Source organism: Pleurodeles waltl, chromosome 10 (genome assembly GCF_031143425.1).
Source record: "Pleurodeles waltl isolate 20211129_DDA chromosome 10, aPleWal1.hap1.20221129, whole genome shotgun sequence".
In the NCBI taxonomy this organism is placed as follows: domain Eukaryota; kingdom Metazoa; phylum Chordata; class Amphibia; order Caudata; family Salamandridae; genus Pleurodeles; species Pleurodeles waltl.
This window is the reverse complement of record NC_090449.1, coordinates 861,708,367-861,730,581: the sequence shown is the minus strand read 5'-3', so window position 1 is coordinate 861,730,581 and position 22,215 is coordinate 861,708,367. Positions and strand designations below refer to the sequence as shown.

Sequence of the window (22,215 nt, the reverse complement as noted above, 5' to 3'; positions counted from 1 at the left end):
TCACTGGTTCCACTCCTTTCACCAATCCCACCTCTTTTCCTGTCATATCCCACACTTCCTTTCCGACTGTTTCCCGTAATTCAGCTGGAATATCTTCTTCAGTTATCATCGGAAAAAGGTTAATCAGAGGATATTCTTCATCGACAGTTTCCATCTCATCCCCTTCTACACTGTCCTCTTCTTCCCCATCACTGCTCGTCTGAATTCTAATTCCATCGTGCGAACACATAATCGAACATCCCAATTTGCACAATAGGTCTCTCCCTAACAGTGCTATCGGGCTTGAGTCACATACCACAAAATGATGTAATCCTTGATAGTTACCAATTCTGACTGGTACTGGGTCTGTGATTGGGTTCGTCAGGTGCCTGTTTGCTACTCCCACTACTTGAACTGTTCTCCCTGAGAGTGGCAAATTTGGTACTTCAATGCTCCTAACAGTTGAACGTGTGGCTCCTGTGTCAACCAAGAATGAAACACGATGACCCATAACTCTTCCCTCCACATATGGACCCTTTTGATCAACTTCCAAGGATGCTGCAAGCACACAATTTCCCTCCTCATCTGAACTTTCTCTCTCCCATACATTGTTTATTCCATTCTCACTGTGTAATGGGAACTGTTGTACGGTGCCATTTGTACTCATCACCTGACCCGAGACCTGTGGAGGAACCATCGCTTGCTGCTGACTCACTGGTGCCAAAGGTATTTGTATTTGCTGATTAGGTACCATGGGAAACTGCTGTTGCATTGGCTGCATTTGCGTCATCTGCATACGGGGCATCTGCATCTGCTGCGGCTGCATGGGCTGTAATCCCTGCAGCTGATTTATGGTCTGAAAATTTGGGTTTGGACCTCTCATTTTCGGTCCCCTCATTGTCTGCAATGCATTGACATAATTGTTTTGCTGACCAACACCTGCACCTTCCTGCACCACCATCGGGCACTCGCGTTTCCAATGACCGACGATTCCGCACACGTGACACAGCATCACCCTTTTCATTGCCTGCACACCATTCGGAATCACAACAGTGTTCAAATCCGGACCATTACTCCCAAAACCTCCTCTGCCTCTGCCTCTCGCCTGTGGCTGAAACACCATATTTCCCTGCGGCTGCGGCTGCGGTATCTGCTGTTGGAACCCTTGCAACCCTTGCAGACCTGTCTGAGCTGCTTTAAGTTGCATCACCATCACTTTCTCTTTCAACCTTTTCTGTTTCACTTCAATTTCGTCGCTACAGTATTTCGCATAATTCAACACCTCATCAATAGGTTTCGACTGCCAACAAATCAAATGCGTCTTTATCATCTGACTTATCTCTGGTCTCAGCCCTTCCACAAATCTAAACACAAAATGAAGCATGTCCTTCGCCTCTATTGTTTCCGTGCCACTGTAGTTCTTGAACGCCTTCAACAACCTCTCATAGTAACCATGAATCGACTCTTTAGCCTCTTGGGCAGTTCGATCAATCTTCTGCCAATCCACATTTTTCGCGGCAACCTTCGTCTTCAAATGCTCAATCACCTTATAGTACAAGCTCATCACCATAGGTGATGGTGCACCCGTATCCCTGTCTCTCTCTGGTTCACTTGTCGGCCAACCTACAGCCCTTTTGCAGTCTTCCCACAAATCTGCCGGAACCACAATCTCAAAGAGGGTGTTCAGGTCTTCCCAAAGACATTTTGCAAGCTTCACAAACCTATCAGTCTGTTGATACCATTCAATCGGTTTCTCTCTCAGTTTGGGAAAATCATCCGTAAAAGACTGAATGTCGCTTCTGTGCCACGGTACATGTATTAATTTTCCCCCTGCTGTCTCCCTCATTGGTAACATGCTTATTGCATCACTACTCTGTGGTCTTTTCTCGCTGTGCTCTGGGACACTGTCTTTCCTCTTTTCCTTTTTCTTTGCCCACCTGCTTTCCCATTTGTCTAAGCACCTCCACACTTGCGAACTCTGCAGCAATTCTCTAAGGTGCGTTTTCATGCCTGCTGACCTCATGTGTTCAAAGTCTGTGGTCCCGAAATCCAATCTATAGCTCCTGCTCAAGTGTTTTGTCTTGTCTATCTCAACCCCGTTTTTGTCAGCTATTTCTTGCAACCTTCTATGTACCTTGTTCACTTCTCTCGTAATCCTAGGACATAGATACCTCAGCTCTTCTTCCGAGTAGGACTCTAACCTATTCACACCCATAGTCCCTTCCACCAATTCTTCTGCTTCCATGTTCAACCTTACCCTATTCAGATAGTCTTCTCCTTTCCCACTGGCTGAGCTTTGTGTGGAATTCAGACTGTTGAACCACTGTGTCAGCTGTTGCGCATTCAACCCCATCAGTGTAGCATTCACATCGACTGCCATTGATGGTTGCGGCAACTTTTCAGTGTTCGATGATAGCGCTATCATCAGTGGGGGACTCGACCTCACCACTGTTGACTGAGCACATATGGGACTAAACTCCATCAAGGACCCAGATCCAGTGGGCAGAGCCGCTATCGGAGTTGTCTCTGGAGTGTTTTCTATGCACCTCCTTTCCGTCCCACTCTGCACCATTGATCCTTGACCGCTCATACCTGAGTTAGGCTGAATGTACAAAGGTACCGGTGGACCTACAGTAATGGGTAGGGATATCGCATCTGGGTTCTGTCCATTCCCCATGTTCTGAGGCATGTTCATTCCCACACTATGGGTCATCATTGCCGGCATGCCCGTCTGACTCCCCGTCATCTGAGCATGTGCGGTTCCCCCCTGCATCTGCTTTTGAGGCATCAAAAACTGGGTTGATTCAGCTTGTGCCAATATTGGGTTGCGACCATTCTGTACTCCCATTACGGTTGGATCTAGAATCATTCCCGTACTGTTGTCACTGCTGTAGTACCTTGGGACCTGCGGCTGATAATTTTCTGCTGTTTTCAATATAGGTACATCTGGATATATTCTCCTAACCTGCGGTATCTGAGGGGTGAACAGTAAACTCGGGTCCTTAGATCCCGATGGCGTTTCTGAATTCGGAGTTTCGTTATTCTGTACCGGTGCCGGAGGGGCAGAACTGGTACTTGGACCTCGTCCACTCTCTGCATAAGGTGGTGGACGGTCGTTCAGCAATTGCATGATTAACTCCTCATCCTCTAACTCCTCTTCTCTCCTTAACTTTTCCTCGTCCTCTCTATCTTTGGAACACCTCCTGTTTGTCTTACAGGTAACTTTCTTGCCTGTCGCCTCTTCTTCCTTAGCAATTGCGGGAAACAATTTTATCCCCTGCAATACATCTGACCTCCACACCTTCTGTGCATTATCCCACCTAGCGTCCGCTAGTGTCTTTTCTACCTTTCTTATCCTGGTTTCGAACTTATTTTGCTGTTGCTGTCTAGCCATTAGTTCCCAAATCGCTAGAGCCTCAAACTGTGCTGGCCTTTAGGTACCTTCATGTCGTACATCGCAAATCTCAAATTCTCTAGGATCCTTATATTGAATGTCCCATGTATCGGGAACGCTACGCTCCCATGTTTCTCTGTCAGCTTGTGCCATTGCTTTAGCCAAAGGCACGGAGCTACCCCCTTTTCCTCCATTACAATGTAAGCTGGTGTACCTTCGGGTGGCGTCTCCTCTCCTACGCTCGCTTTAATGTAAGACTCCCCCTTCATCGCACTCTTTAATGCTTTAAAAAATTTAATTTTCTCGTCTTTTATTTCACAAAGTTTGTAATCAATAAGTGACTTTAATTCCCGGAATACTCTTCGCTTGCCTTTCCCCTTCCAATCGAGCCCCACGGACTGCGTCCAATCCGTGCGCGACCCTTCTTTGCAACCAACCTATCCCAGCGCGGCTCCTAGTGACGTCACACTCACACACACTGCGGCTGACAAAGCCTCGCGGCTTGTCCTCCTTCACTCAGCTCCTCTCGTAACAACTTCTGGCATGTATCGCGAGCAACCAAATAATAATAAAACAGATCTGTCGGTTTACTACAGGAAGGGTAACACAATCGCTTCAGGACCTTAGGGATTTTTCACTAGCCTCGGCAGTTATTCCATCTTTCTCGGTCCCCACTTTCGCAAGCAAATCTGACCCGCAGACTCTGCTCTCAACTTGTCAATGATCTATTCTAGTGCACTTAGAATTTGTCAAAGCCCGAAGTCGAAGTTTTCTTTCACTCCCTTAACACATGTACCGACTCGTTGACCACGCCCGGTCAACCTATTAAACCGACTAGACCACAACATAAAACAAGTGTCTCATACACTTTTCAACATACTCCGGAGTCTCTTGACCTCGCAGGGCCCGTCTCAACAACAACAACCACGTGGACCTTTTTCTGCACAAAGCGCCACATGCACATGAAGTTCGACGACCTCCCTACTCTCACACTCGGAGTCGCACCTCCGCTATTCTCTAAAATCCTCGCAACCTTTTCAAACAATCTGCGGCAATAAGCTGTGCAAGCGCAAAACCCTGACTTCACTCATACCGTCACTAGTACCGCCAACGCCGATTTCACACCTCCATTCTCTCCATTCGCAAGCTCCGAGATCCCGGGAAAGTCGCGGGGGACTTAGGGCATCATCATTCTCTCAATCTGTTTTACCCAAGAAAAATCTAATTCAACACCATATACCTCTCGAGTGGGGGTCCCAAAGGGCGTAACCGTCCTCTGCTACCATCTACTGGTAGAGCGTTCCCTACTAATAAATTACCTGTATTTGGACGCTCTTGGGTCGATGAATCTTTTGACCAAGTGGGGCTCTCTTCACCCGAGATTGGTCAACTTAATCAAATCAATAATCAATAACGAACATAAGCAATGCCCTGATCAACATAACACTTCACAATTAATCCAGAAAACATTTCGGCGAACCATGACCTTTCGGCCGTGAATAACCACACCAGTTTATTCAAAGTTAATGAATTTATTTCCCTATATTAACAAAGCTAGCACAATATAGATGTGTCTCAACACCAAATGATATATGTAAATGAACATTAATAGCTGTCCATAACGGCGAAAAAGATGCAATCTATGCAGCATTTGAATAACAATGCATTCAATAATAGCAACGCAAACCACTAAAACTATAATCTGTAATGAGCTAATTGCATACATTAGTCAGCATAACAAGGTCTCAAATTGCATCGTGCAACAAATGAATCCTCCTCTAACCTCAAATTAGCATCTGCATGTGGGACTTCATGCAAAAACAATTTAGCAACATAGATTTGGAAAACTCCTAACTAGGGCTCTTATCAAAATCAGCAGTTGGTTACCTAAAAAGAAACACAATGCAATTGTACAATTTCCTTTCATATTTACCAAATTCAATCAGCATTCAAGGAAGTCTTCGTCTCACAGGTACCGTTTTCGATCAGCATAGGACGGGGCAAAGGGGGCAGGGTGGACGGGGCAATTGCCTCACAGCGGCAAGATAAAAGGACAAAACTATTACTTTATGCAAAGGGACAGATCAAAGTTAAAGTCTCTAGGGCGAGAATTTCTTAAAGTCTCTTTCTCTCGATTAGAGAAAGCATCAAAGTCTCATTCAAAATGGCGTCGAACATCAATTGGCATCGTAGAAGATAGCAAAATGACGAAGTCGGCAAGATGGGCCATAATGGCTGCAATGTCCTGCAAATGGCTAATGTCCAATGTCTAATGTCTAATGGCTAATAGGTAATGGCAATGGCTGATAGCTAAAATGGCTGCTTTCTTCTTGTGCACCGGGTTTAAATAAACAACAGTTCAAATCCAGTAGGGTCTTCCATTGGAGGGTTCATAGGTTGGCTTCAAATTGTCCAATCAAAAACTACAATTCACAAGCTTCTACCTAGGCATACATTATCCTTGGAGTCGGGAACGTAAGTTGCAACATATTTTACCAATTAACTCACTTTCAGAGCTTCCATTGTCTGCACCTGCAGATTGACCTTGGAGCAAAGAAGAAGATGCCAGGCTGGCACGAAACCTTAAAGATAAGCATGTGAACCGATCTCACTGGAAAAGTACAGCTTCAAGCAGAAATACACGTTTATTAGCACATTAGAAAAACACGAGCATCTAAACCGTGAGACAAGGCAACTAGGCCGAAGCCTCCACTAAAGTTATGCTAAGTTAAAACATTTCAAACAAGCAAATCATAGCACACGTTTACGGTTATGTCAGATTAGTACAATTCTAATACATCACGTTATATAAAGCACGCTTATAAATGTTGGAGAACTACTCTGAGGGCACATTTGTCCCCGTACAATCTTTATTAGTTCGGTTAAAGTCGCACTTGATTATTGCAACACTACGCTTATGCGCTAATAAATGTAAAACCTTCATTTCTGCGTCATCAGTTTCGATACCAGTATTCATTTCAGAATTTCAGTTTCCCACCTTCTAGTCACCAAGTTCACCACGAGTGTCAGTCTGTGACCCTACATCATTGTCCCTTTGGCATATAGTGCCTAGGTGGAAATGGTGAACATTTTTAGGGAACTCGGGGTCACTACAGCTTCTGCCAATTTTTGCTGCCAGAATTGGAGACGAGCTAAAAATCACAGAGTTCTTGTTTGAAGGATGGGTTTCGATACCAGTATTAATTTCAGAATTTCAATTTCCTCCCTGCTAGTCACCAAGTTCCCCACGAGTGTCAGTCTGTGACCCTACCTCATTGTCCCTTTGGCATATAGTGCCTCAATGGAAACAGTGCACATTGTTAGGGTTTGCCTTTGGGCTATAGCCTTCCACCTCTGATATTTCCACTGAAGTGCAGGCAGTTCCCATAGCTATGATAACAACCACTTTCAATACCCTGTTTAAGCGCTCTGCATGAAATCGTCAGTCTCAAATTAGAAAGTGCAGCTTCCTAAGTGACCCTGCTGGTTCTTTCACAACCATGATTATGAAACCACCTCAGTGACGGAAACTTGTGGCTATCTGAGGCATCCTTGCAAAGGGAATGGTATCTTCAGTTTCAGTACTCCTTACCATCTACCTGTGCTATTTAGTGTAGAGCTACAAGTCATGCTGATGCATTGCTGATTAATATTAGGGTTGATACTGGGTTCTTGTCCAATACTTATTGAATGGGTCATTGCCTATATCGTACAGCCCAGTGGTAGTTCATGGTACATAGATGAGATCATCTCATTTTCTTTTTTTTCAGAGGGATTCTACATTTTATTTGTCTAACAGAATACAGTTTAGAGCTCTGTTCCTTTCAATCATTGGCTGATTTTGACCAGCCCCTTTCAGCCATTGGCTTGCAGCTTTGTCAGCCATGTTTTGTCCCAGCCCAGTGGAGTATTTATCTCTCACCTAATGCTGTTGGCTGCTTAGGTGTATCCTTTCGCCTTCACTCAAGTGCTTGCATTCAGTGGTATGGACAACTACTTTAAAACTATAGCCCTCTCTGCTAGTACTTCTGGTTCTGCCCAGTGTATCTTGCTCGGATCTGCTAATGCTGTATACGTTAATACATTAATCCCTGACCTATTTTTTCCCACGTGTGCCTCTCTCAGCATACCTCTTTATGCTTGCACTCATTTTTTTTCAACCCATAAAATGCTCATGGTTTATCTTAATTTTGTCTGAACTGAGAGGATTAGAGATTTAGGGGCTTATTTATACTCTGTTTACACTGACTTATTGTCATTTTTGTCACGCTAATTCAGTGCAAACTTAACTCCATATTTATATTTTGCCGGTAGACATGTCTATCACCAAAATATTAGAGTTAAAGTCATTTTTTGGATGTGTGAACCTACCTTGCATCAATGAGATACAAGGTAGGCGATCCCGTACCAAAATTTACTCTAAGGCCCTAGTTCCTTATTTATCCTCCCGTGCATAAATGGTGCACGGGTGGGAGGCTGCCAAAATAATGCCTGGGTCAGGGCAGGCGTTAGTGGACCTGTGGGCCCATTTCCATGGTGGAATGCCATGTAAAGAGCCCACCGGTGCCCTCCCTAGGCCCCAGGGACACCCCCACCCACACTAGAGGGACAGCGGTGGATGGTTGCCAAGTAAAAACGTTTTGCACCTGGGAGTAGTTTGTGTTTTAAGGGCCTTGTTTAAAAAAGTATTCCAATAGGTCTACTAGCCCTTTAGTTATTTACAGGGCCACTGGAATCATGTGGCAGAAAGGACCAAAATATGCGGCAGGGCTGACCAATTAATGTGGCAACAATTGTCCAGTTATGCATTTACAGTGCCAAGTAAATGCGAGACCTAGTGCATTGCAAATGCTTGTTATTCCAGTGACAAGTAGGGTTAAAAACACAGAGCCACCAAATGTTTGCGTTTATACAGGGCTTCAGAATATATAGTAAAAATGCAGACCCTCTCATTGATGACTTGATTGACTATGCAATGTGTTGACAATCAATTCCCTAAATGAAAGGACTAGCAACTTATTTCTACCTGGTGGTGAACTTTTGTCTACTTGCTCCTATTTTGCTTCAGCCAGTAAGTCTTTTCTTTCCTAAGTTCCTAATTGGCTGAACCTTCCATCACCTGCTTGACATCTTCAGTATTCACTAAAAGTGATAAGTGGATTAGTGGGGATACACAGTTTCACAAGATGGGCTGTTCCATGATAAATTTGGGTTACCTCCGGGGATCCATTAATGCAAAAGATGGAAATTACTTTAGGGTATCAAGAACTGGAACAATTGACACTTCTATCCGCTAGCAGGTTGCAGAGGGTGTAGCGAATTGGTCTGCCAATTTTTAATATGCACCTGCCCCTTCATATGTAAAAAAAAAAAAAAAAAAAACTGCACCTCCTTTATCCCGAATGACAAACATATTTTGTCACACTTATTCAGTAAAGTTGGCGGCAATGAGCATATGTAACAGTTCAAACATTGCTCTTAACAGATCTCTCTTGGCCAATTTCTTGCACCCCAAACTGCTTGCAGCATCCCTCAGTGCTCTCTCCTCTCCCCATATTTGTATAAAATAAACTTGAGATCTGGCTTTATTGGGCTGCCACTCAGTGTTAGAATTTATTCTTATGCACATGGCACTCAACTCCTAGTTAGATTAAGGAAATCTCCCAATGACACATCTTCACTACATAGTTACTTAGAGCTCATTCAACACTAAATGAACACTCATTGGCTGACACTAAATGCAGATAAGATGGAGATTTGGTAATTGGTGGAAACCAGTGAGAGCCACCACCTGACTTTTGCTGTATACTGATTTTGGTCTCCCCTTTGTGTCACCTGAGTAGGGCCTGAAAATCAAAATCAGTGCTAAGATGCAAATGGACTGTAGTTTCTGCAGTAGTCTCATCGTCTACTTACTGCTTCTGCATCCTTATGTTGCTAGTCTTGGAGGCTTTTAGACAGCTTTGTTTGTCAGTGATTACAAGGATGATGTTAGAGTACTGCAACAGTCTTTATCTTGCTTTAGAAATCTGTTTTCTGAACCTACAATTTAACACAACAAGGCAGACATGATGGTCATGTGCTTCTTTTGGCACTGTTGTGCACTGCCTGTTCTTCATAAATTACACTGGTCACCTGCCCACCACTGTGAACTTCTGCATAGTTCACCATTTTTGTTTTTAAAGGGAAGTTTCCAAATGTAATATCTTCCAGAATGTATCTAATATACTCCCACCGGGTTTCTTCACCTAGCCAGCTTGATTTTTCTAGGCACCATTTGTTTTCATAGTTCTCACTTGTGTGTCAAACTTTTCCTCACTACCAGCGCCTCGTATCTGGAATTCGTTGCCCCAAAATATTAAATTAATTAATAACTACTTACAATTTAGAAAGGCTACAAAGACCTGGCTCTTTTCTCCTTGTAGTCCTTGTTGTTCCTTGGTCAGTTCACACTGCCCAGTGTGCCAGCTCAGTGTCAAGAGACCATGCAGGTGAATAGAACACTTTGTAAATATGCTAAATGCACGCTGGTATCTATAAAAGTATCCATAGTGTGATCTTTGATCACATGACAATTCAAATGTACTATATGATATGGCTGTGGGGCCTTATCGTGTAGTACATTAATATCTTCTTGGGTCCAGTCATCCTCACTACTTAATCTTAAGCTCAACAATGGTTAGTTGTAGCTGCGGGCAGTAAGGCCTGCAAAGAAACTTAGTGTAAAGAAGCTCAAAATTAACAAAATAAGAAAGTGTCACAATTCGAAAGAAATCGAACACCAATTTAAAAAAATAGATTATACTTTTATGATTTTTTTTTAGAGACCATGATGAACAAAATCCAGCTGAGGGTTCAGGAGATACAGATTTTAGGAGATATTATCACTTTTAAATAAAACCACAATCTAGCATTGGTCAACAAAAAGTTAGAAAACCTTTGAAAAGTTTGGAAAAGTTAGCTTGACTTCTCTGATCTGGATTAGGTGACCAGTTCTGACTAGACAGAGGTGTAGGGGGGCAGAGTGAACACTTTGTACAGTTACCTGGCAACTTGAGTGTTTTTAAGGTAAGTTCCAAAGTTTACTGGATGACTGCCATAGACATCAATGGAGTCGTCCTGAAGCTGAGAATACAGCCCAAAAATTGGTCAAAAGATACTCTGGTTGTGGTGCAGCGAGAGGGGTGGTGGTGCAGCGAGAGGGGTGTCTTTGTGGTCATCCTCGGTTCCCGTGTGAAGTCGGATCCTTCAAAGTCCTCTATGTTGTAGTAGCAGGTCAGCCGATGCTGAGCCATTGGTCTCCTTGCACTGTGGTTGAGATAAAATCCTTAGGTGGCGCCTAGTGTCCCTTTGGTGCAATGAATCCGATCTTAGACAGCACTACTGCATTGGGTAGACTTGGTGCAACTTTAGGCTGTCTCAGATTTGTCCTCTTGAGCGCCGGGCGACTGGTAGTGACAGAGTGTCTGTGGTGGCTACCGACTTGAGGGTTTTGGCTTCTTCAGATCTTATGTCCCTGGAGCTAGTTCCAGGAGATCAACCAACTGATCCATGGAAAAATTGGTTGTGGGTGAATTTTCCCTTTCTAGCCCTGTCTCCACTTTGTATACAGGGACAAAAGGCATCCTGCTTAGGGGTGTTACCACTACTTCCCTCAAAAAGGGGGCTTCACCTTTTGGGATAACACCCTGACGTGGCCATCCTGGGAGAGTAGGTAACACCTCACTCTGCAGCAACTGCCCCTGCTCCTGGACCTGGGAGTCCCCAGGCGGGAACAAAGCAGTCTGTATGCCAGGGCCTTATGTGAGGTTGCTGGGCTAGATAGAATACAGAGTAGAAACATTATAGTAAGTTGCTAAACTTTATTAAATTCGACCTGGGCATCAGGTCGGGTTTATTGTCACAATTAATTTGATACCTCACATTACCCAGTTAGGTAGTGCTGTGGTGCCAACTAGTAACCCTGTGGTAGCCCATGGAGCTACTATCTTATCCACAGTAAAACGAAAATTTGGAAGTGCTGCTGTCAGGACATACCTAAGATATATATTCTACTTAACAATACACAGCTCTATAAAAGATATATATCCTACTTAACAATACACCGCTCCATGACATAGGACTCTATAGACCTTCCTTAGGCGAGACTTACTTATATTGTTAAGGGAATTGGGTGGCTTTTCCATTGGTTTGACTGGTGGAGTCGTGCTGGTAGTGTAAGCAGTGTCCTTCCAGTCTGCAGTGCCAGGCAGAGAGTCATTTTGTACTTTGTCATGTACACAACTGGCACAAACACTGCTGCAGCCTTGAGTGGACACTTACATGCCCTGTGTACCCTGGGTACTATATACTAGGTACTTAGAAGTAAGTCAGCCCTTGCCACTTGGGTGTAGCCAATTTGACATGCAATTTATATAGGGTTAAAACGCTGTCACTGAGGTCTGGATAGCATGCCTCAGTAAACTTTTAAAGTTGAAAAACTATCAGCATCAGTCCAAAAATGTGGGAGTCAACATGCAGAGAAAGGTGAATTTTTTGACCCAAAGGGCAACGCCTTGAACTGAATCTGGCATTCTGGGGTTGAAAAGGCAGACCTTTCCTTGGCTCCTGGTGTGAGGCCTGTCTGCCAATAACCTAAAGCGAGGACAAGGGTGCTCAGATGTAACGTTTCAGTGAGCTCATCAGCTCTGGGTACGGGATGAGCATTAGTCTTGGTGACTGCATTCAGACCTCTGTAGTCCACACAGGATCTCATCTCAGGTTTTCATCCTTGTGGACTGTTTTTGGGCATGGGAAACAGTTGGCTGGCCCATGGACTACAAGAGGGCTCAGTCATCCCCAGCTCTAGCATTTTTACAACCTCAGCTCTAATGCTAGCTTTGACATGGTCTGACAACCTATACATTTTACTTTTTGATAGGTAAATTGTCATCTGTGTCCACATCATGTGAGCAATGTGTTGTCAAATATGGAGTCAAGGAAAACAGTCGAGTAAACTGTCCAAGCAAGTTGTAACAGTCTTTCTGTTGCTGACTTGTGAAGGTGGAAGAGGACTACTCCCTAAACTGAACCATCTTTGACATTGGTTGACATCGGGTCTGGGAGAGTTTCACTTTTTTCAATTTCTTTCTCTTCTGCACCGTCTGTCACCATGAGTATTGTCAGATCTGCTCTGTCATGATGTAACTTGAGCCTATTCACATGTTTCATCCTATGAGAGTTCCTTAGATTACCTAAGTTAACAAGTATGGGGACTTCCCCTTTCTTCTCCAAGATGGAGTGAGGCCTAGTCCATTTGTCTTGAAGGGCTATAGGTGCCTCTCTAAAACCCACACCAACTGTCCAGGTTGGTGCTCAACCATAGCAGATGTATGGTCATTACCAGTGCTTGACAAGCTCCATTCTGAAGCAGAGGCCTAATACATAATCTAGGATGTTCTGTTTGGGCCCGTTGAGGTGACTCTCCCAACCTTCTCTGACCAAACTTAAAGGACCCCTGACAGGGTTTTCAAAGGGACTGAAACCTACTCCCTTCTCAGGAACCTAGTTATTGGCAAACAAGAGGCATGGGAGAAGATAATCCTGCCTATTCCTGAGTTTCTCAGGTAAATCCATGGTCATGTATTTTGTGGTCTTGTTGAATCTTTCAACAAGGCCATTTCTTTGGGAATGGTAAGGTGTTGCCAATTTATAAGTCACCCCACAGTCATCTCACATTGCTTTTAGATAGGCAGACAAAACATTAGCCCCTTCATCTCAGATGACCTCCTTAGGAAACCCAACTTGTAAAGACCAAGCAGGTCTCTAAGTACTGCAGGTGCTGTAATTGGTGTAAGAGGTATGGCTTCTGGATTCCTGGTGGCATGGTCCACAACCACCTGGATAAACCTATGCCCAGAGGCATTTTGTGGGTCAAGGGAACCAAAAATAGCAATTTCCACTCTCTTAAAGGGATCCCCACCACAAGAAGTGATATCGGGTAAGCCTTTGGCTTGCCACCTGCCTTGCCAATTGACTGGCAGTTAACACAGGAGTGACTCAACTCTTTTACATTTTCAGACATCTTTGGCCAGTAAAAGTGATTGACCAACCTGTACTAGGTTTTGTTCTGCCCCAGATGCCCAGCTAATTGGATGTCATGGACCAGGTTAAGGAGAAACACTGTCTACTGTTGGGGGGACCACCGCTCTCCTGGTTTCCCCTAGTTTGGGATCCTTCTGTACAAGATTCCCTCCTCCCAGTATACCTTATGGGTACCACTGACATCACCTTTCTCCTGTTTAACAGTCAGCTGTCTCAGACTCTCAAGAGTGGGACAAGTTTGTTGTCCCTGGCTCAAGTCCTTTCTGGAGGAACCACCTGCTCCTTGAAGTTCGGCCAAGTCCCTCACGGCAGCACCCTCCTCTTCATAGACCAGGCCATTCCCATGAGAGTTAGGCTCCTTCTGGCTCTGGGGTCATTTGGAAGCAGCCTTCTCAGGCTTCCTTCCATTCCTCTTGGTACTTGGACCACTGTTCCAGGATCCACAATCCCTCAACTGTACCTCAAGGCTTTCTGTGCTATAATAAAGACAAAAGCCCACTCATGGAGACCAAGCATTTCTGCACAAGTCCTTCTCTCCACTTCTGCCCAGGAAGATGTTTCTAGGTAGTTGCCTAATGGACACTGCACTGGGATGTCATGGGGGACAGCTACTTTCTTAGGGCCAGTACCCCCTCCCCACTCAATGTCTACCACAGCTATGGGATGTCACTTTGTTACATTGTCAGAGTTAAATATTTCATGTGCCAACTTAGCCATACCCATGGTTACCCTGGCAACTGTATCACTCAAGGTCTGGACTCCTGCCCCATTGAGTTTTTGGCGACTGCCTATACTTTACCATACTGGTAGGCCAGTGGTATAAAGGTTCAATTTCCTCACCACCTAGGAAAACTAATGTGGCTTTAGTGTACCCCTTGTGTCCCCAGGGACAATGTCCACCCCAATCCCTACATTGGAAATCCCCTTGGTATTGTCACCAGCGGGTGACATTTTGGTGCATACAAAATCACCCCTCTTGTACCCTGTCAGTCTCTAGTCGGAGCACACCCCAGCCTTTGATTTATCATAATTCTTTCCCTGCTACCCTCTCCCCTTTGATCGGGATGTGGCTCTTGGCTTCTCTCCTTGGGTTTCTTTTGAGGTCTCTCTGGGCTCCTCTGACTTTTTAAACTTGCCCCCATCTTTCCCCTGAGAGGGGCCAGTCATGCCTTCTTGTGTTCACCACCTGAGGACTTTTTGGGCACCCTAGTGCACACCCACTCATTAGCTTTGTTCCCCAGCTTTCTAGTGCTAGATAAGTTGAAATATACCAGATGCTAGTGTAACATCTCTCAGATACAGATGGTAAGTATGTCTTCAATAACCAATAAATTGTATAATCCCTCCTAGGTATCTACCTTGTTACCCTTGATCCAGCCTTCCAGTGACTTTGTGTGCTTCTAAAGGTTTGCCTATACCCCTCTGGAGTGAGATGAAAGAGCTCAATGAGTGCTTCGTTCATGTGGGTGTAAGACTCTGCCACCTCATCCTCAAGCATCAGTAGCCTATCTCTTCCTAGTGTTGGTATGAGTTCCCAAAGTAAGGGCCCCCCATTGTTGTGCTTTCACCATCCCCATCGCAGGAGCTCTCTCATAGGATGCCACACACTTATCTATGTCATCCACCTCTACACATTTGGGAACAATACCCTTGGGCAGCCTGGGATCATAAGCACCTTCTGTAGTTACCTCTACCTCTCTGTTGCTGCCACCATGTCCTTAGAGATTAATTCCCAACATGACTGTTCTTTCCTCAAAGGCCAGTGTTTTTTCTTCTAGTGCTAGTTTCCTCTCCTGAATCTCCAAAAAGCTTAGCCGGGCCCCTAGGTCCTTGGGTTTTCTCACTGGTACTCCTTTCACTCTGTTTGAAAGGGATTGTTGCCATTGTCCTCATCCCCACTCTCAGGGGTAATCTCATCCTCCAGCAGAGCCTGGGCTTCCCTTGCCTCTTCCCATGCTTTGAGGGCTTTCTCTGGGACGTCCTTCTTGGCAGAGATCCCTGGAAAGAAAGTCTCGCCTTGCACAGTGTTTTCAGCACATTGTTTCTACCCCTGCTTGCCTTTCTTAAAGGTTTTGCAGCAAACGTTTTAGCAACTTTCTTACTTTGTAACTTTTTCTTCTAGGAAGCAGGTGCCTTTGGATTTTCATAACTTGGCAACTTTGTAAGACATTTTCTCAATGTTGACTTGGCAATCTCTTTCAGATGGTTATTGACTTATTAGTTGTCTGGTACAGCTAAACATAAGTTCCGGATCCCACTGCTGCCAACAATGTGAGGATTTGGGTGTACTATTTGATGGGCTGTGGGGCCTTATCGTGCAGCACACTCTCAAATACCGTCTTGGGCCCAACCAGGCTCTCTTATTTAACCTTAAGCTTAACCCTGGAAAGCTCTGGCTGCGAGCAGTAAGTTTTGGCAAAATAACTCAGTGTAAAGCATTTAACAGCACCAAACAATGAAGTAAGAAAGTCACACAACACAAAAGAAATCGGACGTCAATTTATAAAAATAGATTATATATATAGATTTCATTTTTCATGTTTATGAACTTTTAGAGATCTTGGTAAACAAAATATATTGCAGTGTTCCGGGGATACAGATTTTAGAAGATATTATCACTTTTTAATGCAACCACAAACAAGCATTGATCAACAAAATGTATGTAAACTTTTGAAAAGTTTGCAAAAGTTAATTTGACTACTCCGACCCGGGTTGGGCAACCAGTTCTGGCTGGACAGAGGTCTATGGGGGCAGAGTGGATACTTTGGATAGTTACCTGGGCACCAGAGCGTTCTTAAGGCAAGCTCCACTCTTTACAGGGAGACTGCCATAGACTTCAATAGAGTGGTCCTGATGCTGAGAAGATGCTCAAAGGTTGCTACACTTATGGTGCGATCAGCAGGGATGTCCTTATGGTTGCTCTTCGGTCCACGGGTGAATTGAGGCAACTTTGGCCACAGATATAGGGGACCCTTGAAGTCCTCTAGGTTTCAGAAGCAGGCCAGCCCATACTGAGCTACTGGTTTCCTTGCACTGCAGTCGGAGTGCCCCTTGGTTGCAATGGACCAAGTCCTGGACAGCACTTCTGGGTCAGGCAAACATGGGTGCAACTTTAGGCTATGTCAAAATTGTCCTCCTGTGCGCACTGCAACTGGTAGAGGCCAAACTCTGCGTTTGCTACCAGCTTGTCGGTTTGGGCCTCTTCAGCTCTTGGGTCCCTGGAGCTGTTTTCAGGAGATCAGCCAACTGATTTTTGGAGTCACTGCTTCGATCTGGGGCCAGTAATCAACTTCTCCCTAAATTAGGAGCCGCAGGTACAGTCTAAACTTCACTTGACCAAAGTGCTGCAGGTGCAGTCCTCCTGACGATGCAGCCTCTTGCTGTGCGATTCCATAGGCAGCTTGACAGTCCTTCTTCGGTCCTCTCACCAAATCCAATGTAATCTGAGAAGGCGGGTGCCAAGGGTGCCATATTTATCCCAGGAAAGAGCTGTGAGGGGACCACGTGGTCCCTATTCAATGGGCTGCTGGGTCCACTCCTACCTAGTGATGAGTTTCCTGTGATATGTGGCATTGGGCTATCCCAGCGTGCAACATTCTTTCCCCTTTCAAGATGGCATGAGTCTTTTTCGGTTGCCAGGAGCTTGGCAGTGGACTACACACCCAGAGAAAAAACAGTTTGGGGCGATTCTTTCCCTGACTGGCCCTGTTTCCTGTTCTGCAGGAACTAAAGGCATCCTCCTAATAGGACTTACCACTACTTCCCTTGCAAGGGTGGCTTCCCCTTTGAAGCGGTATGTCTCGTACTTCAGATGACCCCTTTGAAGCTCGCCTTTTGAGCTAACACCCTGAGTGGACATCCTGGGAGATGAGGTAACACATCACTCTGTAACACATCACTTCCTAAGCTTCGGAGTCATTCACTTGTCTCCCCCAGGTGGGCAGAATGCTTGTTGTGTGACAGGGCCTTTGTGAGACTTCTGGGTTAGCTGGAATACAGAGTGGCAACTTTTTGAAAGTTGGTAAATTTTAAGTGTGGTATTAAATTCAACCTAGGCATCAGGTCGGCTTTAATGCCATGATTAATTTGATACCTTCCATGACCCAGTTAGATAGTCCAATTCAGAAGTTAACCGGACTGGGTTGCCAACCGGAAACCCAAATTTAGCCAATGTGGCCGCTAACCTATCCACAGCAAAACAACAGTTTGGAAGTGTTGCTGCTAAAGTTTATGAAAGATGTATCTCCTACTTAACAATACACAGATTCCTGCTAGAGGGGCCTGTAGACCTTCCTTAGCGGAGACTTGTAAATCTTGTTAAGGGAAAGGGTGGCTTTGCATTGGTTTGAGCAACAAGGTTGAGCTGACATTGTAAACACTGTCCTTCCAGTCTGCAGTGGCCTTTTTACACTTTGTCACACACAGGGTGGCACAAACAGTGCTGCAGCCCTGAGTGTACACTCTCCCTTACGTGTCCTGGGTACATCATATGCTAGGGACTTAGATATGTCAGTCCTTGCCAATTGGGTGTAGCCGATTTGACATGCAATAGGGTTAGGAGACTGGCTCTGAGTTCTGGATATCGGGCCTCAGTGGCCTCTGAGTCGAAAAACCAACAGCATCAGTCTGAAAATGTAGTGATGAACATGCAAGGAAAGGAATTTCCGTCCATAGCAGAAATGGGCCAGAGATAGTGGTGATTGTGTGGGTTACTTTGCTACTGATGCCTCCTTGGGCCCACAGCACTCGTTTGGACACCTACTCACAGTCAGTACATGAATGACAGAGGACATTTCTGATGGTCCATTACAGAGTGCCTCGCTCCCACTGCAAATTCTGTTGCTAACAAAAGAATGCTTAAAATCAGGCTTAGAGTCCACCCATTACTTACTATTGTTTGGCTTTCACAATATTGTTGTTTCCTTGCTTCTGATTGTCAGCATCTCCTGTTCCTCCTTGCTTTCTCCTGGTATTTCCATCTTTGATTCCTGCTGTAGAGCATGGATTTAATACAGGTTCCTGTTTTAGACCAATGTCCTTCCACTGGCTGCGTGGTCCTGCAGGTCCTTTTTTAAATTTCTGGACATGCACTCTTGAAGAATGTATGTCTGCAGTCTCGCTCCCCCCTCCCATGTGTTGCTTGACCTCCTCGACCCTTGTGTTTCTGCTCCCTCTCTCCTCCCCCGTTCCTTCTTTGTGTTGTGACCCACCACCAAGATCAATTCAGTCACCCTGCCAGTTGCTTTACCCACTTTCTAACAACCTCTGATGTAGGGTGTCTTTCAATTTTAGATGTAGATGTGGCTTGCAAGCTTGTATGATAGAGATAGTGTCCCGTTAACAGCCTTATTACAAGCTAAGTGGAATGGAATTCCTGTGTTGAATTTTGGTTGACCTGATCACAAATGGTGAGGTGTTCCTGGGAATCGTGGACCTGGTTTTATTGTCTGGAAATTCTTGCAAGTAAAATCATATGAGGCTTATACTTCGTCCTGTGGTCTCCGTAAAGGTTTTCCCATGGCAAACGAGAGTATGCAGTGCTGCTTGTGCCAGAACGTTTCTTTCCTTTCCCACTCTAACCTTTCCAGCGCCCTTCCCACCACCTCTACCCCTCATGGAAGCCAGTACTACCATTTACCACCTTTTCAGGGCAGCTTGTAAAAAGGAGAGTTCAACCCACTCGGAAAGTGAGTCCTGTGTAGAATGTTGCACAGTAATTCAATATCTGCACATGTATTCCCAATTCCAGGGGATGTAACAGGTGATGGGTGATATTCCACAAGAAGATACTAGCAGATAACATGAACTCTGGCTGCTGAGAATCTCTAGAGAAATGGATAAAATAAGCATTCATGTAAAGAACCCATTGTTTAAATTGTGTACCTAATTGTTGTTGTTTCTGTAATACAACTAAACAATCACTGGCTTTTTCCTGCCTGCTAGCTATCCAGGCCAGGTAAATTATCCGACAGTACTTCACAACACACTACGACCAAAAGTGCTAAGCAAGTAGCAGGCAAAAGTAATTGAAAACGTTTTGAATGACATACCTCACTGGACTGAAGGAATAGATTATTCACATTTACATCACAAGCCATATATTCTTATTTTACAGTTTACGTCTAACACCTGTATACAGATGGAAATAATGCTAAACATTTATGTATTTTACCACAGGGGTCATCTGAAGTACGAGACATACCGCTGCCAGAGGAGCTTGTCTTCACCTTGGATGAGAAACTTCTCAGTGACATCAGGCAAGCCAAGGAACAGTACTTACAGCAGGTGATGCTCCTGTGTTTCACTTCATTGAAATAAAATAACACTTTAGAGCACACAGCATTTAGATGAAATAACATTGTAGAACGTACAGCACTACGAGGAAATAATACTTAGAACGTGGTGCCACTCTTCTTGTTGCAGTTCCTTTGCTGAGTTTGTAGTCTTTATAACCCCCCTTTCCACCTCACCCTACATCCCACACGTTGATGCTCATCTTAGGTTGAAGTATTTTATTTGATCAAAACGGAAACCTGCTGATTTGTAAGCTTTTAGGCGTTTTGCAGTCAAGAGTTGAAGTCAACAGTTTGGTAAAATTTAAAGGGGTGTGTGATAAAATGAAACATTTTGTTTTTTGATATTATTATAAAGGATATTTAAGAGTTAATGGATTGCTATCCATTGTACAAATTGTTTTTACTGTTACAGTTGTCCTGTGGAATTTTGATGATCATCAATACTTATATTTAACACTGTGCTGCAAATGACAGAAAACGTGATTGCTCCCCAACATGTTGCTTATGAACTAATCATCAGCCTAAATAGATATGAAATTGCATATGGCACTTAGCCCATGAGTAGAGTCTGTAGGGACAGTTTAAACTTGGTAATTGAGTAAATGATCTCTGGCACCTAAAGAGCTCTGTGAATCATTGCATTTGTTTATGAAATTATGCACTGTTTCTTACACTTCACATCTTGGAACTGGGGTTGGTGCTTTGTTAGAGAGTTGGTCACCTTAAAATTGATTGTTCTCATCTTCCTTAAGTTAGCCAACTTATTTAGACATTTCTGTGATACCTTATGTAGCTCCCAATGGGCAAGTGTCCTTCACGCCATATCAGGCTACTATGACCTTCATCAACTTGTTTGCAGACATAGGAGACATAAAGGATAATTTTGTTGTACTAACAGAAGTTATATAAAGTCTCCTTGGTTCAAAGTAACCGTACATTTGGAATTCCTACTTTATAAGATGGGAAGAAATGTCGGTATCTCTTCAGTGATTGCATTGTGGCCCCCGATCTCATAATACTGTTATAGACAGCAATTTCCACCTTCATTGAAGAATATTATTGAGCATGGACTCTGGCTCATAGCATTGGTGTGAGAACATCACTTACCCTGCCTAGCGCCTTCTGAGCGTCTAGGTGGTACTCACTACGAATTGTTGTATTCTTTCAGTTAGCCTTGCCAAAACCCTATCTCTTGAATGCTATTTGTGTGAAGGTACCAGAAGGTCTCTGACACATTATTAACTTATAAATTTTATAGAGCCTTCCTGAGTCAGAGATAACTTGTATTTACCAATCTTTACCTGCCCTGAAGGTAGGTTGTTTTTTACTTTTGTACTTATGCAGATGGTCTGATGTTTTGATGCTTTTTCCTGCGTACTGTAGGAGCAGGGACACTACATCAAAAGTGAGATGTATATGTTACCTGGTTAAGTTTTATGAGGCCAAAACTAGCCATGAAGCAACATAGCTGGATGGTATTGTGGGTGACAAGATTAAAAGTAGTAATCAGAAATGCTATAGATACAATTCTAGTCATTTGTATTTTTGTATTTTATATTATCTAGGCAGCTGACTTGCAGGTGATTACTTATGCATTCACATCATTTGGCAAAGCACATGTCAAGCCGAAGAAAATGCATCCTGATATATTTGTACAACTTGCTCTGCAGTTGGCCTTTTACAGGCTTTACGGACGGTAAGATATTTGTGTTAGGTGAGACACAAGCCACTCCTTTCCCACTATGAATCATTTATTCTATTTGATTTTGTTTGGCTTTATTAGGTAAAACAAAGTCTGTCCCCTTGGCATTGTTCCCCTGAGGTATGGAGAAGTACACAGAGGGTGACTTTCATTGACTCATAACTTGTGTGAGGAAAGAGAAGTGTGGGGAAGGCTTGTAGAATACAGCATATTAATGAACAACAGGTTTATAACTCCTTATATACCCAGACCAATGCTTAGGTGCAGTTTATATCTTGAAAAGTTACAAATACATGAAAATTTGTATACTTGAAATGTATGGAAAGACTATGCACTTGCTCTCTAAGCTCCGAAAAGCCGAATTGAGGTATCAAGAACAATGTAAGATTTGGCACTGGTTATTGGCCCTGCTGGTTGCAATAAATCAAGTTGTAAATCAAGATGTTAACTGGTCTCATGGAGCAGTGAATTTTAACATTAGGCTAGCTGAGGCAGCAATAGGAAGGTAGAATATTAGGATGCAATGGAAAAACATCAAATCCTTTTGATTTTTTCCATTTAAACTATTTAGCTCTGGTAATGGTGTAATGAGCAATCTTTAATCTTCATTGGAATAGACGATTACTAACTCTCTGAGAGCCAGGGTAGTTGCAGTATGTTGTTTCTAAAGAGCTGCCCTGATGTCTTGCACATGGTGCTGTCCTCTGTGTGAGCTGCTTGACTAAGTACCACTGGAGTAGAGAGGGAAAACATGGTGTGTT

The 22,215-nt window shown here is 43.9% G+C and overlaps 1 protein-coding gene across 7 annotated transcripts in view; it reads left to right on the top strand.

Annotated features, from left to right (window-relative positions):
• LOC138261974 (peroxisomal carnitine O-octanoyltransferase-like) overlaps positions 1-22,215 on the top strand; it is a 580,533-nt gene that overhangs the window by 446,705 nt on the left and 111,613 nt on the right. For all 7 annotated transcript variants that reach the window (XM_069211577.1, XM_069211579.1, XM_069211576.1 and 4 more), the window contains 2 exons: positions 19,634-19,741; positions 21,318-21,448. In XM_069211577.1, coding sequence (XP_069067678.1) covers positions 19,634-19,741; positions 21,318-21,448 — 239 coding nt within the window. The remainder of the gene's footprint in view (positions 1-19,633; positions 19,742-21,317; positions 21,449-22,215) is intronic.